The sequence below is a fragment of the Mustela lutreola genome, chromosome 7 (genome assembly GCF_030435805.1).
Source record: "Mustela lutreola isolate mMusLut2 chromosome 7, mMusLut2.pri, whole genome shotgun sequence".
Classification (NCBI taxonomy): domain Eukaryota; kingdom Metazoa; phylum Chordata; class Mammalia; order Carnivora; family Mustelidae; genus Mustela; species Mustela lutreola.
In genome coordinates, this window is record NC_081296.1 from 80,424,145 (window position 1) to 80,451,353 (window position 27,209).

Below are 27,209 nucleotides of genomic sequence, written 5' to 3' on the forward strand. Positions count from 1 at the left end.
CCTTTGAAGTCAGTTCCCTTCCCCTACCTCTGGCAATCACTAATTTGGTTTCTGTCCCTATAGTTTTGCCTTTTCCAAAATGTCACATGAACAGAATTGTACAATATGTAGTCTTTTGTTTGGCTTCTTTCACTTTACATGATACTCTTGAGATCCACTCATGTTGCTGTGTATATCAATAGTCTGGTCCTTTTATTGTCATGTAGTACTCCATTTTATTTTTTTTTAAGATTTTATTTATTTGACAGAAACATAGCAAGAGAGGAAACACTAGCAGAGGGAATGGGAGAAGGAGAAGCTGGCTTCCTGCCGAGCAGGGAGCCCGATGCGGGGATCGAATCCAGGACCCTGGGATCATGACCTGAGCTGAAGGCAGCCGCTTAACGACTAAGCCACCCAAGTGCCCCAACGTAGTACTCCATTTTATGTATTGGTTTCTACTTACTGGCTAATGGACATCAGGGCTGCTCCCAGTTTGGGGCTATTATGAATAAAGCTGCTATAAACAGCTGCATAGAAGTATTTAAATGGATTGTAGATATCTTTGAGAAGAGTTTTCCTTTCTCTTGAGTAAATATCCAGGAGTGAGATTCTGAGTCATAAGGTAAATGAAAAACTTTTTTTTTTTAATTGTTATTTTTAAAAGTAATCTCTAGGGACGCCTGGGTGGCTCAGTGAGTTGAGCATTTGCCTTTTGTTCAAGTCATGATCCCAGGCTCCTGCAATCAAGTCCCACACTGAGCTCCTTGCTTGGCGGGGAGCCTGCTTCTCCCTCTGCCTGCTGCTCCCCCTGCTTGTTCTCTTTCTCTCTGACAAATAAATAAGTAAAATCTTAAAAAAAAAAAAAAAAGTAATCTCTACAGGCTTGAACTCATAGGCCCAAAATGAAAAGTCACATGCTCTACTGACTGAGCCAGCCAGGCGTCCCTAAATGTATGTTTAACTTTATAAGAAACAGCCAAACTACTTTCCAAAGGGGTTATATCAGGGCGCCTGGGTGGCTCAGTCAGTTAAGTGTCTACTTTCGGCTCAGGTCATGATCCTGGGGGCCTGGGATCAAGCTCCACATTGCTCAGTGGGGAGCCTGCTTCTTCCTCTCCCTCTGCTGCTCTCCCCAGCTTGTGCTCTCTCACTCTCTCAAATAAATAAATAAATAAATAAATAATCTTAAAAACAACAACAACAAAACCCCACAAAGTGGTTGTATCCTTAGCATCTCCACCAGCAATGTAGGCGAGGTCCTGTTGCTCTGAATCCTTTCAGCATTTGGTATCCTCAGCTCCAAAAGCTTGGCTCTTCTGAGAGGTGGGTAGGGGCATCTCACTGTTATTTCAATTTGCATTTCCCTCATGACTGGTGAGGTTGAGCATGTTTTCATATGCTTATATGCTACTAGTACTTTGTCTTCTTTGGTAGCATAGGGACTTTTAACTCTGCCTCCTATCCTAGGAGTCACAGGGCTCCCACAGAGATCCCAACAACATGGAAACTCCAAGGGATGGAGGAGAGTTCAGAGGCTGAATCCTAGGAGGAAGGGACTCTATTTTACAGCCACACTCTCCCAGCAACCCAGGGAGCCTGTGCCACAGGAATGGGACTCTCATCTTCCTGGTGCTTAGGAAGTCCTTGAGAACAAAGAGAAGAAATAAAATCCTCTTGTTTCCCCTTCCCCTGAGACAATGACGAGGACTCCCCCCCACCCACCCAGTCCTCCAAAGGTACAAGTCACACATGTAGAAGCACCAGCCTTTCTTCTCAAGCGCTGCCCCGGCTTCTGACTTCACCTGAACAGTTGCTCAGATTATATCAATACCTGATCTTTAAACTGTGTTTTTACTTTTCAAGTATATTCTGACCTTACTTGATTCTGAGACCAAGTCAACAGGGTGAAGACCTGACATTATTATCTATCTGTAACCTTTCTCCCCACACCGGCTCTACCTGGCAAACTCCTTCTCATCTTTCAAGATCCAGCTCAAATGTCACCTGTTCTGTGTCTTTATTATTTTATGTATTCCTGACAATGTGGCTGCAAGGGAAGATACACCAGCTGCATTTTACAAACAAAACAAACAAACAAAGTTTGTCCCTCCTCTTTTTTCTCAGACCACGTTGTTTATATTTAATTTTGGCATCTACTTCTTTGTATTATAAAGATCCGTTTCTTTTTCTCTGTCTCCATGTAGACCAGGAGAGCAGGAACTATGACTTTTCATGTTTTCAATCCCTGGGCATCATTAATGTCTGCAAATAGCATGTGCTCAACAAATATTTAATACTTGGATACAGAAAATGCCTCAGTTCATTAGCCCTGCAATCTCATCTCAGTCTACAGATTTTACAATGCACACAATCTCCCCTGCTCCCCAGGAATCTCATCAAAAGGAGACACGAGTCCCAGTTGGTTGCACAGAGTCAAAAGAGCGACAGGAAACTTGAATTCAAGAGTAGAAACTCTTGACTCCTCACAGAGAAGTTGTTATCCAAGATGGTGTCATATAAGGAGAACAAAAACATGTTGTCAGAGGAAGGATTTTAAACGCCTGAACAGAGAGAACATCTTGTAAATACTCGAATGTTCCAGATGGACCGAGACATCCTGATAAACACACATTTGGTTTATCTTACTCAATTCAAAAAGGATTTCAGGATCACATGCCTGGTGACAATCCAACCCAAATCATTCTAAGCAACAGAGCCTGAGATCTGTTTCTCCTCAGGGCCTTGAGGACTGCTAGGTACAAGGCTGGGCCCTCAGCTCCCAGGAGTTCAGGAAGACACAAGCAATGACTTAAGGATAAAGGAGATTGATTTATGAAAAGAAGATTCGGACATAAAACCCATGAGGCTCAGGGATAGGTAAGGATAACAGAATAAGGAACCAGACTATGATTCCAGAGAAGAAAATTATCCTCTATCAAGGGGAGGACAGGGCACGGTGGGGAAGAGAGGGCAAAGTACTTGGAGGAAAACAAGGGATGAGCAGGACAAGTCACAGACATTCTTTCCCCAGTGGGTGGGGGGAATGTGGCCACCTCCTGGTGGGCTGGGATAGAAAACACAAAATCATGTATCTCCTTAGGAGAGGGACTTTGTCAAGGCAGTCAGAAAGATTCCTTCAGTCAACTCCAGAATATTCCTGGGGGATGGGAGATGTTTGAAGGAAGGGATAATTTGTTAAATAAACTCACTGTGGGTATCTTCTGTCCCACCTGACCTTATCTTCACAATTTCACAAGAACCCAGTCTTTGACTAATATTTAACCTTTTACCTTTACAGAGATCTTTCAAACATAAAAAGAGAAATCCCGAGAATTGGGTGGGGAGACATTTTGCCTGTGACACTAATCTCCTTAGAACAATGACTGCAGGCCCTCACATCTGACCCTTATCCCTGCTGTTGGGTGATCACAGCATGTGACTGAGGGGAAAGAGGGCACTTTCAGTCTCCTGCTACCACAGGACAGCTTCCCTCACAGCAGGCTGAAACCTGAGCCTCCAAACAGAGAGGAAAGGTCAGTGAGTGAAGGCAATACTGTTAGGTGCTTGCCAAGCCCCTGCCCTGTTCAGGCATCCTACCTCTCTGCCTGTCTGCTACCCAGAGCCCCTTTGTATTGTTAATGGCTATGGCTCCTCTCTCTTCTCAGCCAGAAGGTGCATTTTGAATGCTTGAGAAACAGTGACCTCAGGGAAGCCACATGCAGGTGGGGACCAGTGGCCTCTGCAGCTTGAAATGTAAGGGTTTTCCTTCATCAATCCATCCATCTGTCCATCCATCTAACCACCCATCTACAAATGGCCTACTGTGCTGGGCGCCCTGGTAGGTGGGGGAGTTATAAGACACAAGTCCTTGTCCTCAGGAAGTTGAGAGCATAAGGTGGGGAAGATGGGTGAACTAAAAGATGATAATACAACAGTGTGCCGACAGCAAGGCTCTTCACGGAAGCAAGTGGGCATCCATGAGGAGTCCCAAACGCAGCCCAGGGGACTCAGACTTGTGTCCTATAGGAGGGGGAGACCCTAACCAAAAGGTGAATTTTATAATTTTGACCGAGCTGGATAACAGAAATAAGGCATAAGACTCTGGTTCTTGTCCATCGTAATACGGCTGTGTGGAGGTTCCTGCTTCTCTAGAAGCCCCCATGGAATCTCGGGCTTATCTGTATTTCTTGGGCATTTTCTCCTTTCTCTTTGGTATCCTTTCTGTTTGCTAGGTTTAAAAAAAAAAAAAGGTGGAAAGACTATCAAGACGATACTTCAAAAAAATGCTGAAGTCAGGGGTTGGTTACTTAATCTGCCAAGCTGGAAAAGGTGACAAGGTGACACCTTAATGTCAAGGTGACAGGAGAGATACAAAAAACAGGCAGGCAGGAGTAGGGCACTCAGAACCCAGAAATCTTGTGAGCTCCTCAGAGCTCAGGGCCCAGGGCCTCTCAGCTGCTGAATAGGAGAGGTGGGCTCGGGACTCCCTGTCTGTGGGAAAGCTGAAAGCCTGACAGAAAGGTGCGGAGTCCTTGTCAGATTTTTTGTGACAATGCAATCCTGTCACTGACCTGGACAGAGGGCCAGAGTTAGAAAAAAGAGACATGATGTTGGAAGCAGAGGTCAGAGAGGGAGAAAGAAAGATTTGAAGAACCCATGCTATGGGCTTTGAAGATGGAAGAAGGGTCCACGAGCCAAGGAATGTAGGAGGTCTCTAGAAGCTGGAAAAGGCAAGGCAACAACTGTCCCCAGAGCCTCCAGAAAGAACACAGCTTTGCTGGCACCTTGAGTTTAGGACTTCTGACCTCCAGAACTATAAGACAGTAAATCTGTGTAGTTTGTAGTCACTAAATTCATGGTAATTTGTTATAGTAGCAATAGGGAATTAATTCAGGGCCAGGCACCATACAGAAAGACCAGAAAGCAGGTGGCACACACTGAAATAGCAAAACTTTTAAAGAGCAACCAGGCGGCACACCGCCGGACCCCAAAGGAGTACCTGTCCAAAGGAGAAGCCCCTCAGGTCTTGTAGAATGCCAGTGGAGGTAAAACGTGTAGAACACCAGTGCTTCTTCTGGTGGGGCTCTCCAGAAGAAACAATGAAAGTGAGGTCACCCACGTGCTAACCTAGTTAGCAAATTTCTACACCACATGACAGCATCCCAACTCTTCAATAACCTCAATCCTATAGCTAAGGTGTCACTGCCTCCTGTTTCTTCCCTTCCTAATTCTATATAGTATTAAACAGGCTCACCCTCCAATAACTCTAGCTGTGCTTTTCCTCCCAGAAAAATCCAGGGGCAAAAGACACTGCTAATATTCCTCTTCTATCCAATTCCAGGCTCTTTTTCCAGTAACCTCCATATTCCATACAACTTCAAGCCCACACAGGCAACCCAGATACACATACAAATGGAGGCCCAAGTTTCAAACTTCTTACAAGGCGAGTCTAGTGCTGGGAGGCTCACAGAAGTGACTCTTTTCTTCTCTGCCCCTATGGTTTTGTTGGTCTCCCAATTTTACTGATTAGATGCTATAATTACAGATCATAAAGGAAGTAAAGATGGAAAGCCAAGAGATGAACTCAAGAGTCCTGAGACTGAGTTTCTTTCTTAAGACAAAAGGTAGGGTGGCCACACTGTGTGCTATCTTGCAGGGGACAACACCAAAAGCACCCTGACAGAGCTAGTTCTGGGACTTTTCCAGGTGGAGTCAACCCAACCCAAACCCCCAGGAGGTAAGGCAAGGTTAAAGCACTACAAATTTTAGAAAGGAAGAATAAGAACTACATGTTTTGGGAATCTTTACCTTAGATGAATATGTTATAGAGTATAGGTAACAGAAACAATTTAAAATTAATCTCTCCAGTCCATTTTTAAACAGAACATCAGTGACTTGCAAGCACAAAGTAAACAAGTTTTCATTTAGAACATTTTAAGCATGGATTTGGGAAGGAATTGTGGGGCTGGTTTTAAGTGTCCGCAATCAGCACAGCCAGGGCTCTGTTTTCAGGTGCTCCCTTGCTTCTGGACATAGGATTCTGGCCTCTTGCTGAGCTGGGTTGGCAAATGGTCATTCTGTGCCTTTATCAGAGGGCCAGTGGACACCTTCCTGCATACATCCCTAAACTAATCTCATTCCTTTTGTCAAGCCAGCTTCTGCTTCATGGAGCACACTGTTCTGGTGTGATGGGGTGAAAGCCCAGATGTGGCCATTTAGATAGGAGGCTGGACTGGTTGTTATAAGAACAGTGCTCAGAAGAATGACCAGGTTGGGGCTTTTCTTGTAGACAGCTCTCAGCACTGGAGAGAGATGTTTGAGGCCTGTGCCCTACTACCCAGAGGCACATTTCTAGCCTCATGAGCAGAGCCAGGAATGACCTGAGAGCCTGAGAACCTCATATGTACATGGAGTAAGACCCCAGTTAATGTCCTCCTGCCCCCACCCGTTCCCAGTTGCTTATTCTTCCACTATGTCAGCCTTTCTTTCATCATATACATATTATCCCACTGTCCCTCTGTCCATTCCCACATTCTCTCTCACCCTGCTCCTGTCAGTGGTACCCATGTTCATTGCTCAAGGGCCACCCTGAGTCAGTTACCTGAAGATAACTAGTCAGTTTGCTTTCAGAACAGTGGGAAGTAAGATGCCAATGTAGCAAAAAGGGGAAGACTACAATGGCCACTCCTGAGAGACCAAGAGAGTTGTGTCCATTGTTCCCAGAGCTTTAGAAAATAATTTCTCACTGGAAGACTTGACTCCCTGCTTTGTATTCCCTTCTCTGGCCCCTTGTCAATGTCACCATCACATGTTCTCTTGAACTATGGGAACTTCTTTAGGATTTCTTGGTCTTGCTGCTTGTATCTTTCTCAGGAGTGGGCTAGAGGCAGCTTGGAAAGGTTTGTTTTCCTTTAGCATATTCAGAACTAGGCCTCTCCGTCTTTTCAGATAGGAGAAAACAGGCAGTAGAAAGGGGCAAAAAAATGCCCAGACTTGCCAAAGTCCATAAAGACAGGTAGTGAAGAAGGGAGGGAAAGAGTGAGCCTGAGAAATGCCAGTGGGGAGGAAGGAAGAGGAGAAACAATACACAACGTTACGAGTGAGGAGAAAGAGCTCAGAGCATAGCACAGAGAGAGAAGGCCAAGACAGGAAAAAAGAAAGATGTAATGCACTAAGCAGACAGCTGTTGAAAAGGGAAGCTGTGACGCCACTTTGTAGAAATCAGAACACCCTGTTCCTCTCCAGAACATCAAAATAAGCACCTTTCTGGGATGGAGCTCCCAGCCCTCTGAAGCAGCCGTAAATTTCACCTGGGTTATGGGCTTGCCTGCCAGAAACACTGGGATCTTAGTCTCACCTTTTGCTGGGGTACGCACTTCTCCTCCTTCCACCTTCCGCCATGATCTGCCAGCTCCCCCTGACTCCCTCCCTCCAGACCTGGAACTAAAGGGGCAAAGTGACGCCCCTCAGACCAGCCCTCTAGTGTTCATGGTGCCCATGCTGGAGCACCCCGTGAGCACCCGGCCTGTAGGAGGGGGTGTGGCGAAAACTGGGCTCTGTGATAGGCTGGATAGGACTCCCTGGCCGCCTCTCCCCACCTCCTGCTCTAGTAAGGATCTGGGCACGTGTTTCTAATTGTGGAAAGGCTGCCTTGGCTTGGCCTGCCAAACCTCAGCTGTTTCCAGATCTAGGAGGTTACCAGTGCTGGCTGCCAAAAGGCACTGATAGGCAAAGAAAACACGGAACCCTGTTTGAGTTCTAACGCACACAACCTGAGGCTCTGATAAGATTCCAGGTCTCCACAGGGCTAGCCTGAGCTATCTTTCCTTCTCTGAGTCCTCAGAGAGACCTGGAGGGAAACTGGGTATGAGTGAGGAGACAGAGCCAGCTTCTTAAAATCCTTCCCAGTGCCCAGGACGAGACATTTTCACTTGGGGTGAGGAGTTGCATTATAAAGTCTCAAGTTGTTGACTAACTGAAACAAAGGTTGTATTATGATACATGTAAATAACTTGACTGATGAAAGACAAAAACATCAAAACAAAGCAACAGCAATAACACCAGAATAAATGAAATGAGCCCTTCCCTAAAAACTAAGCTTTGATCCCAGCTGTAAGGCCACAGCGAGGCTGTGAAACAGATCTTGCTACCATGCCACAGTAACATTTGTACTTCTCCAGCCCCTTTCATCTGGAAGCATTCTTCCAGCTAAGCTCCCACCCACGCTGCCCCACCCCCTTCCCGGCTCTCTCTTCCCCTTCCTTCTTCCCCTGACCCCTCGGTGCCAGTTGCTAGACCTGGAGTTTCTGCTGAATCACCCTCTGGTACTGAGTTTAGCCAAGAAAACCCAAACTCCCAGCTCAGCATTTTCCAAGAGCTGAGTACTTCTCTCTTCAGCAGAAACTAAACATGGCCTCTGAGCTAGGGATGGTGGGGGGAATGGAAGGCAGCTGGAAAGCAGGGGAGACAGACCTAAGGCATCATGCCACCTCGGGGAAGCCCCTTTTGAATCCTATTAATTACCGTTCCAGTCCCGGCCTGAAAAATTCCTGTTATCTCATGCCCCAGTTCTCAGGGTGGTTGCCTCTCCAACACACAGCAAGGGGAATGCGGTGTATTCTGTAGGGTTTACACAGAGCTCAGGAGGACGAGTCTGACTTTCCATCATCCTCAGCCTTTGAAGAGACGGTGTGGGAGGTCTGGGTTGGTTCTTGGACTGGAAGACTTGTGGGCTCTGTTAGTGTCACTGAAGCTTATGAACAGGGACCCAGGCTGCAAAATTCCCAAGACTGGTTTGGTTATAACCCTATTCCAATGGTAGGTAGTGTCCAAACTCGCTAAACTCTCATCTTTCCTCCAAAGCTCCCTGTGACACTAAGCCTCACTCCCATCAGTCTTGACTTGTATATTCTTGGATATGTGATATAAATTTGGAGTGTCACATTAACCCTTACAAGTTCACCAGACACAATTAATGCCTGAACTTCATAAACTACAGGCTCTGGCTTCTCTGGGAAAAACAAAGTAATCCTGAGAGTCAACAACAAAAGGCGAGAGGAGAATTTTATCTTCTATTGGTTCAAGAAAGTTAGCAAGTTATTTCCATCCTGGTGGAAGCTGAACTACTGGAAAACTCTATTTTAGGAGGCCTCAATCCCATTCATTATTCTCCCAACTAGGTCTGGACACATTCCCAGTAACAAGCTCCTCATTCCCCGGTTTCCAGAACTTGGGCTATGTGCACCCTCTGAACAGCAAACGCCACTCTGAGATTAAAAGCTGGAGACCAGAAGAGACAGTATGAAAAGCCAGGAAAGAGGAGGTGATTTGGACCAGCAATTAAAGCATACTGAAACTGAAAAGAATGCTTTTCAGTCAGCTACCTTGACTTCTCAGGTAGCTGGTGGGAACAAAGAGCCTGGTCTGAGAACAGAACTTGACTTAGACTAATTGATAGCAGTGTCCATCACCAGTGGATCCCTAGGGAAGAAGACCTCCGTAAAACTCTAGAATTCACCATGATACTTATAATTGCTTATTATGATATATAAACTATAAAGTAGTTACTGATAGTTTCTTCTTCTTAGAGCTCAAGACTGGGTCATTCTTATGGAAATGTAAGATGAGAATAACAAAGATACCTTCACTCCTAGGGCTTTGGGCATGAGGAATACTCCAAAGGCCATATAGGGCAAAGATGGGTTGAAATGACACTGAAGAGCAGGTGTTCACTCTGCCATTATGGGCATGGAGGCCAAAAGCACATGGACTGCCTTCCTCAAGGAAGGCATCAGAATTTGAGTATTGAAAAGTGAATGGGAATGGTTGCAAAGTCAGGGGGCCAACTCAACTGAGTAAGAACTACACCCATGACAAGGCACTAAAATATGATCCAGAGTTGGCGGCGCCTGCGTGGCTCAGTGAGTTAAGCCTCTGCCTTCAGCTCAGGTCATGATCTCAGGGTCCTGGGATCGAGCCCTGCCTCAGGCTCTCTGCTCAAAGGGGAGTCTGCTTCCCCACCGTCTCTCTGCCTGCCTCTATGCCTACTTGTAATCTCTCTGTGTGTCAAATAAATAAACAAAATCTTAAAAAAAAAAAATCCAGTGTTATCTTTGATTTATTTCATCTGCATTCCAACAAGAATGTGCCATCCTTGACTCCCTAGTCACCCTAATCATCAGGTCCTGCCATTTTTACCTTGTAAAGGCCAAATACACATATTTCTGTATTTTCCCACAGCTCCATCCCCGATTCACATCATTGTCATCCCTATCCTGGATTTCTGTAAACACATTGTACCTAGTCTCCTTGCTTCTGGTCTTATTCCCCTCTCCAATTCATCCTTTATCCTTGTAGCCATGAGTCTTCTAAAATGTAAATATGATCACGTCAATCCTTCCCATTGCTCTTAGGGTAAAGTCCAATCTCTCCAGCATTGCTCATAAATGGATTCCTGGCTGGATCTTCACTTCTATCTGTATCTCCTATCTCCTAGTCTATGCTGTGGCTATGCTGAACTACCTGGAGTTCTCCCAAGGGGCCAGGTTCTTTCTTGTCCCCAGACCTTGGCACATGTTAATCCTTCCAGCTATAACATTCTCCCTGCCCCATCCCATTCCACTTTCCTCTCCATGCTGGATACTGCCTGGCTATCTCCAACTGGTCTTTCCTTAACTTATATGTAGTTTTCTTCAAGATTTTCCTTAACCACACTCCCCACTCCCCATTTCTGTTATATCTAGCTCGGCCTGGATGTTATACTCTCGGAGGATTTACTACGTAGAACTGAAATTTCCTGTGAACTTGTCAGAATCATCCAATGGATGGTTCCCTAGTACAGGAATCTTTTAATCTCTCATGGCTAACAAAGTTCCTGAAGCAGACACTCACAGATTTGAAAATGATTGAATGATTCTGTATCCTGTGTGGTACCTAGAAGACACACAAGTAGACTCAGTAAATGTTGATTAAGTCTTAATTTCCCATTGCTGCAGCTGCAAATGAGACAAATGAGGGGCTTTTTTTGGTTCATGGTTGTATCTCGTGCCCAAAACAGTATCTAGCGCATCATGGGCACTTAATAAATGTTTGTTGAATGGAACAGGGTGTGGAGATTCTCATTTGCATAATGCTTCCCAAGAGTCTCAACCCCTTTCTGAGTTGTATCACTCTAGAGCAGGCTTTGGACCAGTAACCTGAGGTGGCTACCCTGAGGAAGACTTCCAACCAAATACTTGCTAAGGGCTCCCCAGGGCTTTGCGGAGGCAGCAGAAGGCAGAAATGCAGAACACATTATGACTGCTCATCATAAATGCTGGAGAGTTGAGATATTTCATTTTGATTTGTACTAGATAAACTAGATTGCTCTCTTTTAGTAGTCAATTAATCACCACGTCCAGTTGATTCTACTCTGAAATCTTTCTTGTTTTTGTCACCTTGTAACTTCATTTTTATTTCAAGCCAGGACTTCTTGGGCCTGCACAAATGCTTGGCTGGCTAACTCATCTCACTGCTTCAAATGTCACAATCTTTCTCCACTCAAATGTAAACCTAATCATGTTACTCCTCTGCTCAAAATCCTTCCGTGGTTCTCGTGTCTTGGATAAAGACTCCTCTCTCCTGCATGATGTACAGGATCCTTCCAGAACTGGCTCCTGCTTGCCTGTTGAACCTCATCTCCTGTCACTCTCTTGGGCTTTCCACACAAAAGTACTTGCTTTTCTCCAACAGGTCATTTTTCTCTTGATGCCAGGTCTTGCTTGTGCCCATCCCTTTACCCTGCTGTTCTGTCTCATGCCTATCGGGAGCTACCTATTTACCTTGGAAGATTTAGCTCAATCTGGGAGCCTTCCCTAGTATTCCTCTCCCAACTTTGAAGCACCTTTCTCTGTGTTGTACTTTTGTCATCACATTGTATTGTAATTATTTGTTTGCACACCAATCTCTTCATTAGCCTTTAAACTCTTCCCAGACTCTGTATAAATAATGCCTTATCTCCACTCAAAGCAGGAGCTCAATCTGGGGATTAACTGATAGATTTGCAGTTTCTTTCTTTTTTCTTTGGGAAGCCACTTACAAAATACCTTTAGTCTTTATGAATCATAAAAATGAAAAATGGGGTTTTAGTCAAATTGACCACTCAGTAAAAAATTAAGAGATTTTTCAATATGCAGTTGACCCCTGAACAACAGTTTGAACTGACCAACTCTATTTACATGTGAATTTTCTTTAGTACAGTACTATAAATATATTTTTTTCCTTATGATTTTCTTAATATTTTTAGCATACTTCATTGTAAGAATACGGTATATATAATGCATACAACATATAAAATATGTGTTAATTAGCTGTCTATGTTATTGGTAAGGCTTCCAGTCAATAGTAGGCTAAGAGTAAAGTTTGGGAGGAGTCAAAAGTTATATGTGGATTTTCAATTATGCAGGGAGTCAGTGTCCCTAACTGCTGTGTTGTTCAAAGGTCAACTGTATTTAGATTTTAAATGTTGGCTAGCTAGAAGATGTACAGAGAAGGAAGATGACTTGGATGTATGGGAATCAAGTGTAGGTGGTCTATGTTTGTCTGACGAGGATTATGAGGCACCCAAAGAACTCTGGTGGCTAAGGACGGCAGGAAGGCACTGCTGCTCAGGCATCTGAGGCAAAGAGTTTAGTGCATGACGATAAATTTGGGCCTTGAGAATGTGAAACCTCAAAGGCAAATGAACCGAGATTAAGGGACTTAGAAGTTAGGAACAACTAGAACCCTCTGATGTCAAGGGATTAATTTGCAAGAGACTTGCAAAACAACATACAGGTTTATCGATCATAGCATCCTGCATCAAGGACCTGGGGACTTTCCACAGAGGAATGCAGAGCAACTCAGGGTTAAACGTTATATGTAACAGTAAAGTCCTTTCCCTTCTAAACTGCTCAAGGGAAAAGAAAAAGAAGGAGGAGGACAAAAAGAAGAAAAAGGAGGAGGAGAAATCTGAAACCCTAAAAAACCAACCCCTTAGGTATCTAAGTAGAAAGCTGGAAAACAAGATAAGAAGCATTTGTTTTACTTGTGAAATACACGCAGGGCACTCTTGTCCCCTCAGGGAGAGAAAGGAGAAGGAGCTTCTTTAGTACAGGCATTCAGGGGAAAGAGGAGACTTGAATGAAAAGAAAAAAATTCTACTTCAGATCCTGGACATGACCCTAGACCCCAAAGAGAGGAGGGAGGCCAGGAGCTGCCTGAGTGAAAGTTGACCAGTCTCAAGGACAGGGAGACAGATCCTGAGAGAAAACCCAGAGTAAGGGAGCAAGAAGCACAAATGGGGGACCGCAGAACACCTGATACTCCTTCAGTGCCACTGGGACCACTTTGTTTACAACTAGAAACTCAGGACAAACAGTAAGCTGCAGAAATCACCTATCCATATGTATATGATGAAACACACACATGTCTATATGCCCAGACATGGAGGCATGCATTTTATTTAGAACTGGATGGATACCTATCCACAGTTAGCACGGTTACTGGGCATGGGAGAAGGGTGATAGTAAGGGGAAGCTCTCACAGTCGGCTCCCTTTATATATTCCTTGAATCTTTTCCCAAGAGAATATAGTCATTTATTTACAAAGTAGTAAAAAGGGAAAGAAGGAAAAGAGAAACACTCAAAGCACATCCTAGAAGAAGGCACCAAAACCAAGTTTCAACACCTCCTATTACCCTCCTTCCTAATTCCTTCCTCCCACTAATATGCTTGCTCTGGAGAAAGGAGAAGGCTTTCCATTTAATTAAAATGTAAAATACATTCTTTTTTTACTGCCTGGTGGCCAGGGATATTCTGCTGACTCAGCAGTGAATAATCAGCTTTGACCTACATAATAGAATAACTCAAAGTGGCAGCTGCAGTTGCATAAGCAGATCCAAATCTGCAGTTCCTTCTCCCTCCCCCCAAGGCTCCTTGCAGGCAAGCCAGTTCCGCAGGTTCTCTCCACCTCTCCAACCCCCATCTGGCTGTCCCACCACCATTTTTCATCCAATGTATTCTGGCCCCACCATAGAACCACACTTGACCTGATCTCCCTCCCACAGCCAGTGCCAGGCAGGGGCTTTGCCACATGGATCTCCCTGCTGGGCTCCCCACCCTGTCTTCTAGCTCTCTCCAGAACACACCAGTGAGGGTGGCCTTTCCCTCAAAAACTCTCATCCTACAGTGGGTCAGCTTGCCCTTGGCATGCCAAGATGATCCAGCAGAAAACAGAGCCTCTGGTTAAAATACACTCAGAAGAGCCCAAGATCTCCACTGGTTCTCTCAAAAATATAGCTGGACTGGGCCACACTTGGCTCTCCTGCCAAAGAGCACCAGGCCTATTTTCACACAGCCGGCTGGCCTGGCACCAGCTAAGAGGACAGGGAGCCTGGGGGGAAAAAAAAGGTAAGAGCATTTAAGGAAAGCCTTCCTGACCGTTTGGTTCTTATTTCACCGGATAACTTTTTATTTTTTATTTTTTTTAAGATTTTTATTTATTTATTTGAGAGTGAGAGAGACAGGGCATGAGCGGGGGTAGGGGGCTGGCAATCATGACCTGATCTCTCTTAACCAACTGAGCCGCCCAGGCACCCCTTCACTGGATACTTAAGAGATGATTTGAGGGGCCTGTGAAAGTGGGTTCCAGAAAAAAAAGTATCCAACAAACCAGAAAACAGAACATTTCTTTGCACAGACTTGAAGCGGCTGGGAGTATTTGGTGAGAAAATGTGAGTGTGTGGCTACATCTGCTCACATACCCCTGCAGGGAGAGGGGTCCTGGGCTCCATATGGCCTTCCCATCTGGGAGGAAGGGGGTGGCACAGGATTAAGGTGAGGACCTGTTTTCCATTTCCCCCAAAAGAAATAAGGAGAAATAAGTTCAGGTTTAAGAAGATTTTCCTCCTTACAAAGGTGAAAAAGTACTTGTATACCTATCTCAAGGACACTGAAAAACTCCTGTCTCTGGAGGACAGGACTGACCAATGTTAAGTTCAAGATAATCTCCTTGCAGTTCTCTTTAGGAGGCAGAGGACAAACCAGATAAGCTTTACTGAACCTCGGATGGCAGAAATTGGGAGGGGACTTTGTCATGTGGTCTTCGGAATTTTTAATTCTAATTCCTCCTTCCCTCTGTGCTAGCAGTGTCAAGGTGAGAGGTGGGCTGTGGAGGGGACGGCGTGCAACCTGTCTTTCTGGAGAGGCAGACAGTTCTAATTTCCTGTCCTGAGGGGACATCTGTGGGGCTGTATTACTGCAGAGGGTATTTGCACAGGGGTCACCTACACTTGGCAGGTTGGGGGTAGGCAAAGGAAGTTGTAGGGTCAGCAGTCCAGGGAACTCTATCCTATGGCCTGCTTTCTCTCCTTGGTGACCAGTCTGAGGGTTCTCAATTTCTCATGGGAGAGTAAGGGCGGCCTCTTGTCTGAGACACTTCAGCAGTATCAGCAGGAAAAAGGAAGCAAGTCTGCGTGCACGAGACACTGAAATAACAGTGGCCAGCACTTATGGGGTCCCTCTTCCCACGCCCATTAACCTGGCTAATGGCAGAAACAGCAACTCTTCCTGCATTCCCATGCCCCTCCCCACACCTCTCCCTCCCTGCTCTGGATCCTGCTAGCAAGCAAGGACTGAGTGACTACCCTCAGGGTCCACCCTCAGTGACTACATGACCCTGTGCTAAGAACATGTGTTGTTTCATGCAATCCTTGCAACCATGACCTCCTGTGCAGGCAGGATTACAACCCCCTCTCACAGTGGGATGGAGTGTGGAACTTTGCCAAGCCTTTGCCACAATTAGAAAATGGTGCAGAGAGATACAGCCTCAAGCAACCTGGTTCTGGAGCCCACATTCCTTTGCCTCCAGGGCCATAAGCAGACCTGACCAAGCATAAGGAATACAGTCCAAACAAGTATCTTGGCCCCAAAGTACCACCTGTCTGGATGGTAGGGGTTTAGCCCAGGGCTGAATATCATTGCCAAAGAGGGCACACTTGCCAAGGAGACCACTCCTTGGATCCCAGCTGGCTGCACTGTGAGAGGCTTTGGGGTGGGCAAGTGATGCCTCCCTCCCTTTCCCACCAGCACGACAGAAGGAAAGTGTCAAGACCTGGGAAAGGGTGTGGCCGGGATGGTCACTGCTCTCAGCTAAGGGTATGTGTGTTGAAAAGTATGGTAGGGCAGGGGTCATGTTAACACCAAAAGTGGAGCCTTTGAAAAAAGTCCAAATATTTACTTTGGAAATTAGTTTTGTGGGGGGCACCTGGAGGGCTCAGGTGATGGTCTTGATTTCACCCTGATTTCAGCTCAGGTCATGATCTCAGGACCCTGGGATCCAGCCCCTCATCAGGCTCCCTGCTCAGGAGGGAGCCTGCTTGTCTCCCGTTCCCTCTGCCCCTCCCCCCAAAAATAAAGAAATAAATCTAAAAAAAAAAAAAATTAGTTTTTGGTTTAAAGATATAAAACACCGCAACCCATTGAGATCCCTGAGAATTCCTTAAAGTACGAGTTGCAGAACTTCTCTACAATAAATCTCTAACTATTCCAGCTCACACAAATCTTTCCCCCTTCTCTGAATTTTTACTGCAATTGACTCTTCACCACAGAACCTGTGTATATAGCTTTTCTCCCCAGTTAGGCAGGAAACATATCAAAGGTGTGGGGAACCACAGAAAATGCATTTATGTTCTCCCAACTCACATGTTTACACTCTCCTCCCAAAGAGTTTTAAGATGTGAGTTGGCAGGTTGAGGAGGAGGTGGATGAAGCCAGAAAAATCTTCCTGCAAACAGCAGGAAGCTCCAGCATCGTGTACGGCATACGTACGTGCTGGAAAGAGAAGGAGTCAGGAGACCCGGCTCCACTCAGGGCCTCCCACCTTGGGTATGTCACTTGCCTGGCTCCTTTCCTTATCTGCTTTAGGAAAGTGATAATCCAGGCCCTGCTTACCTCATGGATTTGTCATGAGGCTCAGATCAGATAGTATAGATGAAAGTGCTATGAAAATTACTGTGCCTCTGAGTAGCTACCAACATTCCTTTTTTTTTGAAAACCAGCTCATTATTCAGAATCAATTCATCCAAAGCACCCATGTAGGAAAAGCAATGGGGGGAAATAATAAAGGAGGGAAGGAAAGAAAGAGGGAGAGGCAGGAGAACCGGAGGCATGCGGGCCGCCAGGAAGGCCAAAAGAGGCCATCCTGAGAGCAAGGCCCAGATGGCACTTACATAAGCAGATGGCAGCCAGGAGTCGAAGGCCAGACTCTGGGGGGAAGCAGGTGGGGAAGAGTGGCTGCAGCACATAGTTGGAGAAGGTGAGTGCGATAACAGCCTGGTTGGTGGGGTAGATCACCAGCACTGCAATCCATAGTCTCAGGAACCTGAAGAGGGAACAGGACAGAACTTGACCCAAGACAGCTGCAGGGACCCTCACCCCCACCAACATGCATGGCAGGGATTCACGAGTTGTGGGGGGAAGCCTGGGCATGTCGCTGGGCAGCGTTAAGAGAGGTGGGTGGGCTAAAGGGGTACATCTCCTTTTTGTTTTCCGGGATGCTGAGAAGCCCAGTCCCTGCTCAACCAGACAGCCAGCCCTCCGCAATGACAATAAAGTGGTTTGATGACAAGGGGTGAAGAGTCTGTTAGTATAAACACATGGCTTGGCTTCGCTTCTCTCTCCCCTGTCCTCTTACTGTCTCTTCTCTATGGTCTGGGCCCCAGCATCCAGTGGTGGAAAATAAAATTGGCAACCCCAGAATTCTGACAGCCAGGACACGCTTAGGGTGTGGCCGCTTAAGCAACTGCCAAGGGTGGCACTGAGCGGGGTCATGAGAGGGAAGTGCGCTCCACACCCTTGGCCCCTTGGTGAGCGCTCAGCTCCTTAGTAGCAGGGCCACAGATGCTGAGGAAACTCAAGCTCAGGGCCTGGCCCTGCAGGAAGCCATCATCCTTGGTTGTGTGAGAAGAGGGTACCCCGTATCTAAGGTGGTCACTCTAATTTGTCAAGATAAGACGGCTTTGTTTTGGGATGTGCTTTCCCTAAGAGTCTATAGTCAGAGTTGTCATAAAGTTCTATTTGCTGTCACCCATAGAATCTTGCCCACTGAGGTCAACAGAGAGGTCAAAACTAGAACCTGGTTCTTCTGCCACCCTCAGGAGAATCAAGGGGACACATAGCTACACTAATGACCATGACAGGGAGGCAAAATAGGAATCCAAAAGAGGAATCCTTGGCACATTGGCAACCACTGGCCTTGGCTTCTAGACCACCCAGGCCTTCACAGATCCTCTTACCCAGCCAGTCCTCCAAAGATGTCCTTGACGTAGGAGTAATCACCTCCAGATTTGGGGATGGTGACCCCAAGCTCAGCATAGCACAGGGCTCCCACAGCGGTGATGAGACCAGTCACAATCCAGACAATGAGAGCGAGACCCACAGAGCCGGCGTTCTCCAGCACACCTTTCGGCGAGACGAAGATTCCAGAGCCAATGATGTTCCCTGTATGAGGCACCAAAGTTGCCAGGAGAGACAGTGGAGTCAGCATTCGCAGGAGTGGTCTTATCTCTGGTTTGATTCTAAAATGCTTTTGGAATGCATAACTCACCTTCAGGCAGGTGTGTCTAGTAGTAATTTACAACTCACCTTCAGGCAGGTGTGTCTAGTAGTAATTTACATGTCTCCTTTAGTTCTCAGTATAGAGTCATATATCATTTCTCCCATTTTACAGAGGAGGAAACTGAGTCTTAGTGATATCCAGTGCACTGCCTGAGTCCACATGGTAGTAAGTGGTGGGTTGGGTATTGAACCTCAAGATCCTCTTACTGGACTTACCATGGTCCACCCGAGGTAACAAAGGTCTTAAGACTAACAAAATGGCAAGACTGGAAAAGGAGGCTGTTCTCAGAGATACTCTGCAGGGTAGAAAGCTTCAAAAGTGAGCCTAAGGGCAATACATTTCAGACAGACTGTGGTCATACCCCGTGACTGGGGGTTTTCAAGACTTATGAGCCTCGACAGCACTCCTGGAGACTGGCTTTCACCCCAGACAGGACAGCCGCACTCTTGGTGAGGAACATGAAATAACCCTATAAAAACAATCCTAAAAATAGTCCTAGTCCTACAAAGTGGTTCATAGAAATGCAATATGTGCAAGGGTTTAGCACTACATTCTTGAAAGGTTGTCCCCCTCCATTCTTTCATGTGACCCTCACAACAACCTTCTGAAGTACAGAAAGAGGAGGAAGAACAGGTATTATTCTCTCTATTTTGCAAAGAGGCTAAGACACAGAGAGGTTAATTGCCTTTTCCAAATTCCACGGCTACTGATGGGTAAAATTGGATCTAGAAGTTGGTCTCCTGATGCTTAATCCAGTGCGCTTTCCACTAATCTATTTCTGCTTCTGTGTGCAAGGGGGTGACTTTCTCCTGAGAGATGAAGCTGGCAGCAAGGACTGAATGGTTGGCTTTGGGGATGCGTGTGCTGGGTAGGGGAGGAGTAAGAGGGTGGGAGCAGCTCCTGACAATTCCTTCCCAAGCTTCCCTCTACTTCTTGTGATTCAAGGTGGTGATCAGGGTGCACTGCACAGGTGCTTTGAAAACTCTCTCTGAGCCCCACCCAGCTGTACTACTAAAAGTCTGAAGGAAGAAGCAGAGACTAAGTGGATCCAGGTAGAAATGGAGAACAGGAGTATTATGAGGCCAGCTTGGTTTGACAGTGTTCTGAGGACATCTCATATTCCTACCACTTCTCTTAAGGGGTTCAGATCTGGGCTGAACAAGATGCAGAGTATAGGATTTTACACTCAACTTGCAAAAATGACTTTCAGATCTCAAACATAACTCCACCTCAATCCAGTCCTGAAACTTTTCACTTCTAAATCAAAATTCAGTTTTTAATCCCAGGCCATGCATCAGTTATTTCAGTCAAAGGGGACAAGAAGAGAATATTCACTTTCTAAAAGCAATACATTTTATTCCTCTGGGATAGCTTTTCACACTAAAAAACTGTAGTGTGAGATGAATGGGAAAGGAAAAGGGTCTAGGCAGGTGGAAGAGCAGTAACTGTGAGATGGACATACAGGATCTGCAGCTGGATGCAGCTGGAAGGGAAGCACATTTGTCTCAAACTTGCCTTTCTTCTTTTTCTTTTTTAAGATGTTATTTATTATTTATTTATTTGTTTGTTTGTCAGAGAGAGAGAAAGCGCACACAAGCAGGCAAAGTGGCAGGCAGAGGAAGAAAGAGAAGCGGGCTCCCTGCCAAGCAAAGAGCCTGATACGGAACTCGATCCCAGGACTCTGGGATTATGACCTGAGCTGAAGGCAGTGGCTTAACCGACTGAGCCACCCAGGCATCCCTCAAACTTGCCTTCCTTCTCTGCAGATAGTCCTACCCAACAGAACTGGGCCACATATAGAGATGATGCTAAAAGAAGAAACAATACCTCATGTTCAACTTTGTGATCTAAACATGAGGCAAAGAGAGATATAAAAATGAAATTCTGGGCCCCACCAGTTCTTAAAGGCTTTTCCTTTTCTCGTACATTTATTTTAAATCCTATGACAGGAACAAGAGACACCTTTCAGCACCCCCTCTCCTCCACCAGTCTCCACATGTGCTTTGCATGAAGACTGGGCTAGTGGAAACTTGGAGGCCTTCTAATGGTGTGTCAGGACTCAGGACACAGTTACCCTGGCAGGTGACCCTTAACCTGCTAAGTGAAATGGAAGATACCAAGTGCCAGAAGCTGAGAACTGGAGACGGAGTTGCTAACAGGGCAAAAGGTGATAGCAAACTCCTTGTCTAGCAGGAATTTATCAGAAGAGTAATTTGTAGGGCATTTCAAAGGCAGCCATGAAGAGAGTAACACACCTAGATTATAAAACTAGTTCAAGGGGTTAGAAAAACGATCAATACAGGAGAAAAACAAGGTTTGACTTTGGTCTGCAAGGTACTGAAAAGGGAGGTGATGGGGGAAGAGGTAGGTGTTTCTCAGAGCCAGGAATGTCTGTCACAGGGAGGAAGTAGGGGTGAATGTTATTAAAGAGATCCTGTCTTCTCAGGAATGAAGTGTCAATGTTCTACTAAGGATTCTCAGAAAACAAATACCACAGTGGGGCTCAGGAAGCACTTCTGTTCTCCAGCTTTTGTTCTGCCATTTCCAGAGTGTGTGCTCCTTTCCTCATTCCAGGTGGAGGCAGCCACTGGAAGATGGGATGTACAACACCAACAGCCATTTACACAGTCTGGTCACTTCCTGCCTCCCCTTATTCTAGATATGTACTTCCATGGGGCTGCTGGAGTGATGGTAAGGTTTGTAATAAGCTGACATTGGGACAAGAATCTTCATTTTACAAAAATTGAATTCTACCCCTTGCCCTACAATCTTAATTTTGGCCAAATTAAAATTACAAAGATAAAAACTTCAAAAAAAAGGTGGGGGGGATTATGCTATAGCCAAAATGGAGTGCTAGAGAACAGAAGGGGAGGAATATCTCTCTTTGATTCTAGGAAGCTGCTACCTAGAAAACCAGAATCAGATAACATTTCCTCCACCTGAGCAGCCTCTGGAGCTTCTAGAGGGGGAAGAATGTCAGACATAGCTGAAAGAACATTCAAAAGTAATGCCTACTATATACAATCTTAGTGTGATTGATTAATATTTCTGTCTCCCACTGGACTATAAGACTTACGACAGCAGAGACTCTATGGTTTCCCTTCACCTGTAAAGTGTCACACAGTAGACACTCCATATATATTTACTGAATGGTGTCAGACTTCCATCTAGAACTTAGCTCCACAGAGCACTATATGTGTTTCTTTGAAATCTCCAAATCCTATGAAGTATGTCAAGTATGTATTGCAGGCCAGTGAATAAAGTAACCTACTTATTTCACTGCTGAAAGGTGATCCAGCTATTATTACCATCTCCATTTTTTAAAAAGATTTAATCTATTTGAGAGAGAGAGTATGAGCAGGGGGTAGGTGGGGAGGAGCAGCGGGACAAACAGATTCCCTGGGGAGCAGGGAGCCCAAAGCAAGGCTTGATCTCAGGACCCTGAAATCATGGCTTGAGCCAAAGTCAGAGGCTTAACTGACTGAGCCTCCCAGGTGCCCCTACCATCTCCAATTTATAGGGGAGGAAAATAGGGCAACTATTTTTTTTTTATTTTTATTTATTTATTTGTCAGAGAGAGAGCGAGCGAGAGCGAGCACAGGCAGACAGAGTGGCAGGCAGAGTCAGAGGGAGAAGCAGGCTCCCTGCAGAGCAAGGAGCCCGATGTGGGACTCGATCCCAGGACACTGGGATCATGACCCGAGCCAAAGGCAGCTGCTTAACCAACTGAGCCACCCAGGCATCCCAAAAAATAGGGCAACTATTATTTCAATTTTCCAAATGGGAAAAAATGAGGGAGGTATTACCATCCCTATTTTATGGATGAAGAAACTGAGACACAAAGAAGTTGTTATTTTCCTAAACCACAGAGTAAGTTAATAGTGACTGGATTAGAACCTGAATCTTCTATTGTAGCCTCAAGCTTTTCCCAGGGAATAGTCAGTTTTACCAAGATGATGCTTATTATGAGAAGATGCTTATTAAGATACTGGAACACATATCCGACTCCTTCCTTCTACCGTACCACGTTCGATGGTGATTTACAAAATGTTCTCATTTGTTACTTTATTTGATTCTCGGAACTACTTTCCTAGATGCACAGGGTGGATATCATCATTCCGATTTACTTTTGCTAAGACTGAGTTTTAGAGAGGAGAGGAGACTTGACCAAAATCTCACAAAGCATAGGCAGCAAGGCCTGGACTAGAGGCCAAGTCCTTGAACTTCCAGCCTGGGTTTCCTCCACTACTCTACATGGCCTCTCCTCTAGAAATTGCATAATAGGACTTTTACACTTGGACCCTGTCCAAATGAGGTTTTTCTGGAGTGGCTCCGAAAAAGGAGAAGGGGGAAATGTCTTTTCTATTTTGACTATGAAGCTTTCTTAAGAGGCTGGAAGAAAGTTGATTACTGTGGAGATGTATTTCTCCATTGTTTTACTTTTAGACTCCTTGTCTATAAAACCATTCAAGAATGAAATGCCCATCCATCTAATATAGCCGAGGTTTCAATCCTCCCTTTCATCCACCCCAATTAGTAAAATAATCATGTTATCACATAGATCTTCTTTGGTCAAAAGGGGTCCTAGGATGCCTGGACAATGAGGCCCAGCTTGGCTTCTGTCAAAAAAAAGCTAAGCAAACCACTCCATTAAAAAAGAGGCCAAGTTGTATCTGTGGACAAGTCATCACTAGAGAAATGTTGGAATTAAGAAAATCCATGTTTGCCATGAATAACCACTGACTTCCCCACTTGTGGGCCAATACCCATGTGACTCCTATTAAGGCTTTACTCACATCCAGGCCTGTCCACACTAGAATGCTGCAGACATCAAAGAATTTCCTAGGGCATGGATTTACAGACTTCTAATGCCCAAGAGACCCTCAGATACAAAAGGTTTGGCCTTCCTTAATAACTCATGCTAGTCTTAGAGTCTAGTCAGAGCTCCTCCTACGGCTTGGAGGTTCTGTCCATTTCCATAATGTTCAGAGAAAGCCAAGGTGAACTTTCTTTCTTTTCTTTTTCCTTTTTAAGATTTTATCTATTTTATTTGAGAGAGAGAGAGAGAGCATGAGCAGGGAAGGGTAGGGGCAGAAGGAGAAAGATAAACAGACTCCCCACTGACCAGGGAGCCTGATGTGGGACTCGATCCCAGGACTCTGGGATCATGACCTGTGCTGAAGGCAGACGGTTAACCAGCTGAGCCACCCAGGTGCCCCTAAGGTGAACTTTCTTTATGTTTCTTCCTTAAAGTGGCTGAGAAGATCTCAGGACTTTCAGGATGGGGGGAAGATGGAAGCAGAGTCTGGTATGTTGGGGGCTTTGATCCTCATGGCAGGAAGCTCACCCTGAGGACACTTTCCCATCAGGACCATACAAATAGCTACATCAGAGTGACCCTTTGGAACTGCCATTCTGAGAAGAATAGAGATGTGGAAGGTGCTGCAGGAATCCCACTGTTTTGGATCCCTTACTGAAAAGTGAGGAGGGCACTAAGGCTCAGAGATGGGGGAGCCACTGATTCCTTGCTTTGCCACCCACAAGCCATGTAACCTGAATTTCTCTGACAGTCCCTTTCTTCACCTCCTGAATGGAATGATTGTTCCTGTCCTGACAATCTAATGGGTTTGTTGTGGGGATCAAGGGAGGAATATGTGTAGGAGCACTTTGTAATCTGTGAAATACCAGCAAATATAAGGAATTGGTAGAATTTATAGCAGTTAGAATAGAATCGATCTCTAGAAGAATCCAACGGACTTGCTTTGGAGGCTTGGCTCCAAAACAGCACTGCAGAGCCAGGACCATGAAGCATTCTCTGAGTCATTTGTCTGCTTGTCTAGGTATAATTTTTAGATGCCGCAGGTGGGCGGCCAGCAGGTAATTGCATCTTAAAAAGTATTTACTGAGCACCCACTCTGTACATGCTTGCTTTAAAAGGTAATTGGGAAGCACTTGTTCACACACGGACTTTTAATGACATAGATGGAGCCAACCTCCACCCACCAGCCTCTGAAAGGCAGGCATCCTGGCCTGAGGGGCTACTAGTGCTGAGCCCTCACATATGCCCATTAAAGATTCAATTCTGGCCTCCAGCGTTCCCCTGTCTTGTTGGGGAACCAGGCACCAGCAGAGACAGGTTTTATCTATCTCAGTGGTTCTCATCCAGGGGCAATTTTGTGCCATTTCCTCCAGCCCTAGGGGACAGTTGGCAATGACTGGAGACGGACTTGATTGTTACAACTGGGGGAGGGGAGTTCCACTGGCATCTAGTGGAGGCCAGGGCTGCTGCTAAACATCCTTGGTTACACGTCACAGCTCCCCACAACAACAAAATATCTGGCCCATATGTTAACAGCACTGACGTTCAGAAACACTGTTCTAACCTCAAGCCTCACTGTCATCATCTGGTTCATCCCTAAAGCTCCTTTTAGTATATGTGCTGCCGAAGTGAGCACTAAAGTTCCTTTTAGATTAGAACTTGGATGATTTTTGGGGCGCCTGGGTGGCTCAGTGGGTTAAAGCCTCTGCTTTCGGCTCAGGTCATGATCCCAGGGTCCTGGGATCAAGCCCCACATTGGGCTCTCTGCTCAGCAGGGAGCCTGCTTCCTCCTCTCTCTCTGCCTGCCTCTCTGCCTACTTGTGATCTCTGTCTGTCAAATAAATAAATAAAATCTTTAAAAAAAAAAAAAAAGAACTTGGATGATTTTTTAAAAAAGATTTTATTTATTTATTTGTGTGAGAGAGTGCCCAACCAGGGGGAGAAGCAGACAGAGGGAGAAGCAGGCTCCCTGCCAGGCAAGGAGCCCAATGTGGGACTTGATTCTAAGACCCTGGGATCATGACCAGAACGGAAGGCAGACACTTAAGCAACTGAACCACCCAGGCGCCCCAAGACTAACTCATTTTTTAAAAGATTTGTTTAGGGGCACCTGGGTGGCTCAGTTGTTTAAGCATTTGTCTTTGGCTCAGGTCATGATCCCAGGGTCCTGGGACTGAGTCCTGCTTTGGGCTCCCAGCTCAACGGGGAGCCTGCTTCTCCCTCTGCCTGCTGCTCCCCCTGCTTGTGTGCTCTCTCTTTCTCTCTGACAATTAAATAAATAAAAGATTTAAAAGATTTGTTCATTTTATTTTTTTATTAATGTATAATGTATTATTTGCTTCAGGGGTACAGGTCTGTGAATCATAAGTCTTACACAATTCATAGCACTCACCATAGCACATACCCTCCCCAATGTCCATAACCCAGCCAGTATTTGTTTATTTTAGAGAGAGAGAGAGAGAGAGAAAGCATGAGTGGAGGGAGGGGCACAGAAAGAAGAGGAGGGAGAGAATCTCAAGCAGACTCCCTGCTGAGTATTGAGCCTGATGTGATGCAGGGCTCCATCCCACAACCCTGAGATCATGACCTGAGCTGAAATCAAGAGTTGGACACTTAAGCAACTGAGCCACCTAGACACCTGGAGAATAACTGATTTTTAGGCCAAGAAAATTTTTTATTGTGGTAAAAATCATATAACATTAAATTCACCATCTTGGGGCGCCTGGGTGGCTCAGTGGGTTAAGCCGCTGCCTTCGGCTCAGGTCATGATCTCAGAGTCCTGGGATCGAGTCCCTCATCGGGCTCTCTGCTCGGCAGAGAGCCTGCTTCCCTCTCTCTCTCTCTGGCTGTCTCTCTGTCTACTTGTGATTTCTCTCTGTCAAATTAATAGATAAAATCTTTAAAAAAATAAAAATTCACCATCTTAACCATTTTTAAATATACAGTGCAGTAGCATTAAATATATTCACACTGTCAAACATCTCCAATGGATGATTTGTTTTTAACTGACTGCTATCATTCAACAAACACTTCCTAAGCATTTGCCACGTGCCAGGCTGAATACTCAGGGATGTGAAAATGAGTAAGACTCAGTCCCTGCCCTCAAGGAATTGTGTGAAGTGAGGACACGTAAGTGGACATGGAGCTGACAACGACTGTGCTATATGACAAGGTATCAAAAAGGAAAGGTCACTGGCGTGGGCCACTCACAACAAGCTTCCTGGAAGAGGGGAAATACAAGACAGATGCTGATGTGTAAGAAGACTCAAATCAGCAGCGAGGAAGGGGAAAGCCTTGGCTGGTTGATAAACAGGTCAGGCTTGGTCTGAACTGGCCAGTTCTTCTCATCTGCCTGATTGGTCCAATCTAGATTTCTGAACCAGAATTACTGAGTATGTGTCAAGAAATTGGAGGTGGGAGGAAAGTAAGGGTGATGGAGGAGGAGGAGCTCAAGGAGAGAAAGAAACTAAAATTTATTAAATATATACCAGGGGAGACCAGCTGTATTTTAATACTCCACAAGAAACTTCCACTTACAGGTAAGTAAACTGATAACTAACTTGTTGCAGATTACAAAGCGTATAAATGGGCAAGCAGTTTGCAAATTTAAGACTATCTCCTAAGCCCCTCATCTTCTGCTACATTACCAATGCTTCCTCCCTTTCAAGGACACGCTGATACAAATCGTACAAAAATTCATTATATGCCCTCTACTCCAGCATCAGAGCCTGCTTAACAAAAGCCACCTTATCCCTAAGGTAACGGACCCACCTGT

At 45.5% G+C, this 27,209-nt stretch overlaps 1 protein-coding gene across 4 annotated transcripts in view; it reads right to left on the reverse strand.

Moving 5' to 3' along the window:
- SLC7A8 (solute carrier family 7 member 8) overlaps positions 1-27,209 on the reverse strand; it is a 50,142-nt gene that overhangs the window by 14,968 nt on the left and 7,965 nt on the right. For 3 of the 4 annotated variants that reach the window (XM_059181653.1, XM_059181652.1, XM_059181651.1), the window contains 2 exons: positions 18,293-18,497; positions 17,228-17,379 (listed from right to left, as the gene is read on the reverse strand). In XM_059181653.1, coding sequence (XP_059037636.1) covers positions 17,228-17,379; positions 18,293-18,497 — 357 coding nt within the window. Of the gene's footprint in view, positions 1-7,339; positions 7,359-17,227; positions 17,380-18,292; positions 18,498-27,209 lie in introns of those variants that run through there. The other variant, XM_059181654.1, reaches the window with a different exon arrangement.